At 39.9% G+C, this 8341-nt stretch overlaps 1 protein-coding gene across 1 annotated transcript; it reads left to right on the forward strand.

The window, feature by feature from the left end:
• The first annotated feature begins 1007 nt into the window (after positions 1 to 1007).
• LOC132624114 (uncharacterized) lies at positions 1008 to 2708 on the forward strand. Its single transcript, XM_060338941.1, has 2 exons — positions 1008 to 1613; positions 2487 to 2708. The coding sequence occupies exons 1-2, from the start codon at positions 1008 to 1010 to the stop codon at positions 2706 to 2708; spliced, it is 828 nt and encodes a 275-aa protein (XP_060194924.1).
• The last annotated feature ends 5633 nt before the right edge of the window (positions 2709 to 8341 follow it).

Genomic DNA, 8341 nt, shown 5'->3' on the forward strand with positions numbered 1-8341 from the left:
CGAAGAACTTTGACAGAACATCGATCATGTCGATGGTGCAAGTCGACGATCAAATGATGATCTGATGATTTTTCACTTTGCAGGAACTTATTGACGAGGCAACTCGGCAGACCGTCGAGCATGTTGACGGTCCGTCCTTATGCTTATCAGAACAGATTGCGTACTTTCCTCATTTTTTTGCTTTCCGAGCATTCTAACTTCAAAATACCTGCACAACACACAAAACAAATCATACTAGCACAAACTTGCTCGAAAACAAGTAAAACTTAGAGTTAAAAGTATTAGATGTGCTATAATTCATGGCACATTAGTACTCTGGCTATTATCAGACCAACATTGCCTTAGAAGATCAAGAGAAGATGAATTTCACTTATCCTTATGGGACGTTTGCGTTCAGCCGAATACCCTTTGGGTTATGTAAGGCACCTGCAACGTTTCAGAGGTGCATGATGACGATCTTTTTTGACAAGGTAGAAGACTTCTTTGAGGTGTTTACGGATGATTTTTCTATTGTGGGCGATTTGTTTGATGATTGTCTTGACCATCTAGGTCAAGTGCTGAAAAGATGTGAAGAGACGAATCTTGTGCTGAATTGGGAGAAGTGCCATTTTATAATGAAGGAAGTATTTGTCCTCAGTCACAAAATATCTAAAAAGGGGATTGAAGTCGATCAAGCGAAGTAGATGTGATTGCAAAGCTTCCTCCACCCATCTCAGTCAAAGGTGTTCATAGTTTCTTGGGACATGCTAGGTTTTACAAGCACTTCATCAAATATTTCTCCAAGATTGCTAACGTGATGTGCAAGCTTCTTGAAAAAGAGGCTAAGTTTGTGTTTGATGACAAGTGCTGAAAGACGTTTTATGAATTGAAGGAGCATCTCACTTCTGCTACTGTTATTGTTACTCCTGGTTGGTCCCTGCCTTTTGAGTTGATGTCTGATGTAAGTGGTTTCACAATTGGTGTTGTGCTTGGCCAGAGGCATAATAAAATTATGCACCCGATCTACTATGCTAGTAGGAAATGCGGCACAGATGAACTATACGGTGACTGAGCAAGAGTTTCTTGCTATAGTGTATACCTTTGAGAAGTTTAGGTCCTATTTGTTAGGGTCCAAGGTTATAGTCCACACTGATCATGCTGTGTTGAGGTATCTTATGGCAAAGAAAGAAGCTAAGCCGCGACTGATTTGTTGGGTCCTTTTGTTGCAAGAGTTTGATTTTGAGGTGAAAGATCGAAAGGGGTCCGAAAATTGGGTTGCTGACCATCTCTTTAGGCTTAAGGAAACTGGGGTGCTAGCAGAGGAACTTGATGTTGATGATGATTTTCTAGATAAGCATGTTTTAGCAATGTCTATGCAAGTGGCACCTTGGTATGTGGATTTGGCTAATTACTTGGTGACTGGTATAATTCCAGACGAGATCAAATCTTACCAAAAAAAGAAGTTTTTGCGCGATTCTCATCAGTACTATTGGGATGAGCCATACTTATTCAGAACATGCACTTATAACATTATTCGACATTGTGTTCTCGAGAGTGAGGTGTTGGAGATCCTGAAGGCTTGCCACAACTCTATAGTTGGGGGCCATTATAGTGGTACGAGTGTTGCTGCAAAGGTTCTCGAATGTGGTTACTATTGGCCTACTCTCTTTCATGATGCTAATTTGATGGTGCAGTCTTGTGATCAGTACCAATAGCAAAGGAGTATTGGTAGGAGGCAAGCGATGCCTATGAACTTTGTGATAGACGTTGAAGTGTTCAATGTCTGAGGGATTGATTTTACGGCGCCCTTTGTGAGCTCTTGTGGCATGAAATACATCTTGATGGCTATTGACTATGTTTCTAATTAGGTAGAAGCAGTGGCTTTACCTATGAATGAAGCCAAGAGTGTCATGGGATTCTTGAAAAAGAACATATTTACTCGTTTTGGTACCCAGAGGGCGATAATCAGTGATGGTGGTTCTCACTTTTGCAATAGAGCCTTTACGGGATTGATGGAGAAGTATGGAGTAAAGCATAGGGTGGCAACCCCTTATTATCCTCAGACAAGTGGGAAATTTGAAGTATCTAATCGAGAGATAAAGAGTATTTTGGGTAAAACGGTGAATGCAAACAGAACTGATTGGGTCTGCAAGCTCAATTATGCTCTATGGGCTTACCGGATTGCTTTCAAGACTCTGATTGGGACTTCGCTTTTCAAGCTTGTTTTTGGTAAATCATGTCACCTGCCAGTTGAACTTGAACATAAGGCTATGCGGGCCTTGAAGAAATTGAACATGAATTGGGAAGAAGCGACCAAACTCAGGTTGTTTCAACTGAATGAGATGAATGAATTCCGATACTAGGCCTACGAAAGTGCAACACTGTATAAAGAAAGGGTGAAACATTACCATAATAAAAATATCCTCAAGAGAGATTTTTAAAAACGAAATCTGGTGCTGTTGTATAATTTGAGACTAAAGTTGTTGCCTGGAGAGTCAAAATCATAGTTTTCTGGTCCATTTGAAGTGGTGAGTGCTTCACCCCATGGTGCGATTGAGTTGAAGTCCGAAGATGGAACTCAGACATTTAAAGTTAATGGGCATAGGGTGAAGTATTACCATGCTTGCATTGATGGTGATAGAATTGTCAACCGACACAGGCTGAAGCATGGCTATACCCCTGACCCAGAGTTAAAATGGGTATCACCGTCGTGCAGCGACATTAAATGAAGCACTTCTTGGGAGGAAACCCATGTTTAATTTTTGTAACTTAGATAGTGTGTGTATAGGGTAACATTTGTTTTGATGCAGGATTAAAAGTGCAGAAATGCTGAAGTGGAGAAACTCAAGTCAATCTATGCCAGAATCTACGGCCCGTAAAAAATTTACGGACCGTAGATAGAAGCGTAAAATATGGGCAACGTAAAGGATCTTTCTATTCTTGATTTACGCCAAAACTTACGGACCGTATAAATTTTACGGGTCATAAATGGAAGCATAAACCAAGGATCATTAGATGACTTCACATTGTAAGATTTACGCCATAATTTACGGTCCGTACAAGTTATATGGACCGTAAATGGAAGTGTAGATTGAGAGTTCCCATTTTTGAGCGATGTCATTTAAAATGCCCAAGTAAGTCTGTAGATAGACGCCGTAAATGTTTTACGGGCGTAAACCAAGAGGCTTAAAACGTTCTAAGGTAATTGTTTAAAAAGAAAAGTAATATGAATAAAAAAGGTGGCTAGGGTACGAAAAGAAACGATTCAACTCAAATTCGAAACCATTTATCTCCTTTTCCAACTCAAACACCACTTCATCAATACCTTAAATATCTCTACTTTTCACTCCCTACAATCCACCATCACATATTCTCCTCCCCCATATAATCACCACTACTGACCGTCACAATCACCACAACAACAACACTTAACCGTTTGAGTTGAAGCAAAGGAAGCAAAAGTTTTGGAATTATATTTTTCTTGTTTCATTTGATCACCAACGTCTCTTCAAGGTTTGTTGATTCTTTCATGCCATAGTTGTGACATAGTACTGCATATTAGAGAGATGGATGAACACATATTCGTCATTCGATGACCTTGCTTCCAAATTTTTGTGTTTTCATCTTATGGGGAATAGATTATTGAATTCCGTTCGGGCAGGGATTTGATTGAGTTATGTACAAACGTTGGACTCATGGGGAAAGCATATTCAAAACCCCTACTGAGTATGTGGACATTTCGATTGTCAATGTCAAATTTGATATCACAATTCGTTATGCCCACCAACTGTTCGATAAGATGCTTTAACGAAGAAAAGTATGAATTTTGGTGAAGTCTGAGTAGCCCCGACATGATTTGAGTATAATAATCGGGTTTGATGAAGAATAATTCAATGTTGAATACTAGGCACGGAAGGAAAGTTACTTGGGAATATTGGTTGAACTATTAATAGAGGATATTTTTGTGAATGGATTTACGGACCATAAATCTGTGTTGTAAAATGCTTTACTATATAGAAAGACACACTGTTCCTATTTTACGATACAACTTATGGACCGTAAAAATTTTACGGACCATAACTTGCATCGTAAAATAGTTTCCACAGTTCCCAAGTTACTATGACTAATTTACGGTAGTTTCTACGGACCATAGAATTTTTACGGTCTATAAAACCCAATTGTAAAGTACCCTGGCTACACCAATACATCATTGTTTCTAGTTTATGCTTAGTTTTACGAGTCGTATTTCTTTTATGGTCCGTAAAATTTATATAAAAAAAAGGATCGTGCCCAGGCCACAAGATATACTAATATCCTTTTTCTTTTAGCTTCACTATTGTATATACAAATATGTACTCCACAGGTATGGCTCCGAAGAATATTGTTAGAAGGGGTCATGCCCAGGCCACAGGACAGGGCAGGGGATGAGGTCAGACACAAATCAGAACAAGGCTCCGTGATTAGTCTCCTAACCCTTTGAATGAAGAGGATCATGCCCCTATAGCAAGACTCATGAGGCAGCGTAGAATTGCCCAAACTCTGGCAAACCCCCAGTCTGAAGAGGGGTCCTTATCAAGGAACGCTGGCTCCAACAGTGATGGAGAGCAATCATCTAGCTCTCTAGAACTACCCACTCAGGAGAAGGCAAGTAACATGCTGGAGGAGTCTGATGCTGAGGAAACGACAAGACAAAATGAAAACAGAATGAATGAGAGATATACGAGAAAGCTGTCAGGTTCTTGGTGCAAGGTTCAAAGGAGATATACGAGAAAGCGTTGGAGCCCAAGGAAGGAGGACATGGTTTTCATCTGGGCATCTATGAGGAGAGGCGGATCAGTTTTGATGGGGTGGAACATTTTCCCAACATTCAGGCTGTCATTGATGACCATGGATAGGGCTTCCTCAGCCAAACACCCGATTTATCTATACCGGCTATTGTGCGAGAGTTTTATGCCAATTATGCCGCAGAGTTAAACAACCAGTATAGTCCAGTCCAACAAGCCAGGACAATCATACATCTTCCGAAAGGGACTATCAGGGTATTGAGGATTGATTTCTCCAGCAAAGCTATCAACCAGTTTTACTTGGGACACGACTATGAGCCTCCAACAAATACTGATGAGTTGAACTACAGAATGGGGAGAAACATACCTTATATGTTAAATGAGTTTCCATGGGTAGCTTCACTGATTGCACGAGATAACCTCGGGTGACGTACTAACTCTAGTGTGCATATTAAAAAGAAAGATCTCTCCGTCGAAGCCAAGTTGTGGTGGAGCGTCTTGATAAATAGAATCTTCTCTACTCAAGCAAATAATCAGCTTGCTATTAACCGGGCAATCCTAGTGGCTTCCATCATGTCCTAGTATGCAATGGATATAGGGAAGTTGATGGCAGATGAGATTCATACACGGGTGACCCAGCCGGGGCTTTCTTTGGTTTCCCGTGCTTGATTATTGGCCTTTGTTTGAAGGAAAAGGTTCATAATTTCTCCTTCTGGGACCACATACTTGAGGCGAAGCGTTTCTATAACTTAACCAAGAGATAGGATAAGGATATTAAGGCTGCATTATTGGCAGCCTGAGGTGGTGTGGCGGCACCAGCACATCTGCAGTTTGATTCTGACCAGAATAAGGAGGAGGGCACTACACTTGAGGAGACCCATGAGGGTCTTGAGACTGCCACCTTGGCAGCAGTAGCTCCCACAAATGTCCCCAAATCCTCTTTGGGTCCCACCTCTTCTGCAACTCCTGAGACCACTACTGAGCCTGCTCCGCCTGCTCCTAAGGTCACCCCCCATTTACATCACTTCCTGGAGGTATTATTATTTCATTTAATAGGCAAAATTCTTCCATGAAATCTATGTAAAAGTTGATAGACAGATTGCTAGCTTGTTGGAAGAGTTGGAAGGAGTCATAGTGTGGGCAGTCCGAAAAGAGATGGTGTTACACCTCTCAGTTTTAGAGCATGAGCACACACCGTATTTCACCATTTTAATGGATTAACAGAGACGTCCCATGAAGTTTTGGAAGGTACAAGCCATGGGAAGTATGTAACAATGAAGTAAAGGATGAATTACGATCTCGTCAGTCGTAACCGGGAAGGACAACCTTAGAACCAAAGGACATGACCATTATCAAGTATAATTAATGATAAATATACGTATGTAGAGTTTCAGAAGATTCCGGGACCAAGTAAATTGAAGAAAATAAGTTTGCCAAAAATTTGAAAAAAATTGGCAGAATTTTGAATAGAAATTTTGAGTCAACTTTAGAGGGGTATATCTCCAAGTATATCAGGAGTTTTGGAGTGAAACAAAAGCATAAATTGAAGTTCAGGAAGTCTAATTTCCAATGCAACAAACTGTTCATCAAAACGACATCGGAGTAGGGATTTGTGGGAATTTCAAGATAAGCCTCCAAGCTGCCAAATGGTTCCTCGCGGGCCCCACTTGAAAATTCGGTGGAACCGACTCTCAAGGGGTATAAATACCCTATTATTCCACTTTTTTCATCATTTACACTTCTTGGGAGTTCTAGACACATCTATACACTTCTTTTAAACACTTATAACCCCTTAAATCAAGAATTCAACAAGATTACACCAAACTAGTCCATGAAAATTGATTGCTCTTGCTTCCACCTGATGTTGTGGTGAGTTTGGTCTTGAAGAAAGTTGGTGTGGCTAAAGTTATTCAAGTACAAGGCATGTTCTTCATCCTATCTCATATGTTAAATGGATTTAAAGGTTTAGCAAGTCTTAAAAGTGAAAATAGTTATGGAGGAAAGATCATAAAGTGTTGTGTTGTGGTTGTTGAGTTTATCGCCTGTTTTGAGAATGTTGTGGTTGTGTTGTTGAGATAATTTCCATGTATATGGATGGTATCTCATTTTGTTGGTGTGTTGATGAGATTATGTTCCTTGATTGAGAAGAAAGGAAGTGTGCGTTCTTATTTTATGTTGATAAACATCGTGTGGCATGTTTTATTGAATATTTTTGTATGGATGATGATGTTGTTGGGTTTATTGTTGTTGTATTTGTGTTGGTTATTGGTATTGTGATTTCGGGCAAGGGATATAAGCAGGGGAGATGCTGCCCGAATTTTGGCAGATTCTAAAGGGGTTTAATTTGAAGACTTAAGAAAAGCATATGACGATAAGCCTAATAGTAGTGTGAATTTTCTTCAATGTAGCTTTACGAGCTTCGAAGGATAAGCATTAAGTAGTAGAATATCAACAAGGGATGTTAAGATTATCCTTTTTTTCATTTTGGCATGATCCATGATAGAACGAAACGTAAACGAATGTTGCTCCATAATGATTTTACTCTTAGAACGTTAGAGAAATTTACTCTTTGACATTCTTATGATTGAACTTCCAAGCATGTTGTTTCTTGATTCCTACGTCCCGAAGGGGCATGTACGAGCTTTCTCATTTCAATACATTTCTTGATTAATTCCAAGTCCCGAAGGGGGCGTATAATTATGGTGACTAGAGAGTCACTCCGAAGGGACTTCCAAGTTTTATAAGCTTTATCATGCAATTATACATATATACATATTTATATACTTATGCATTATGATATTATGGAGCATGGGAAGGGCTATGGCATTATATACGTAAACCACCTTATCGGCTGGTATATAATGATTATGATGCCCAAAGGGGCCTATATTATATGATGCCTGACGGGGCGAAGCTCGAAGGCGCGAATGGGTACATTATGCATATTCATGGTCCTTGGCGACAGTCACAGGTATAGGTTGACTCCTCCATTCTTCTTACCCTTTGAATCTTGATATGTTGTTTCATTTCTACCTTACATACTCGGTACATTATTCGTACTGACGTCCCTTTGCCTAGGGCGCTGTGTTTCATGCCACATAGGTGCCAACAGATTAGTAGAGGACAATCACTATAGGATATTCCCAGGCTATCAGCTGGTTTGGTGAACTCCATTTTTATTCGGAGTAGTGCTGAGTCAGAGTACTTATGTATATATATGCATTATGAGTACGTTAGGGTCGTGTCCCGACCTATGTTGTGGTATCTTGCTTCATGTTGGAGACTTTACAGACAATGTCCTGTGCATAGTACATCGAGAGGTCTACAGTTGTGTAAGGCGGCCACATTGGTCGATGTGTTCATATGCATTGATTTAAAGATTTTATTGTGACTAAAGGTTTTCTTTGACTTAATGATAAGAGAGAAGTTCCTGACATGATGAAAGAGTTCTATTAAAAAAAAATCATGTTTTACTTAACGGAAGCGTCATTTCATAATTTAAAGGTTCACAAAAAGGTGTGACTTGAGAATGAAATGGTAGTATGGCACTAAGCCAAGTAGGGTCTTGGGTGTCAGTC

Source organism: Lycium barbarum, chromosome 12 (assembly GCF_019175385.1).
Source record: "Lycium barbarum isolate Lr01 chromosome 12, ASM1917538v2, whole genome shotgun sequence".
Lineage (NCBI taxonomy): Eukaryota > Viridiplantae > Streptophyta > Magnoliopsida > Solanales > Solanaceae > Lycium > Lycium barbarum.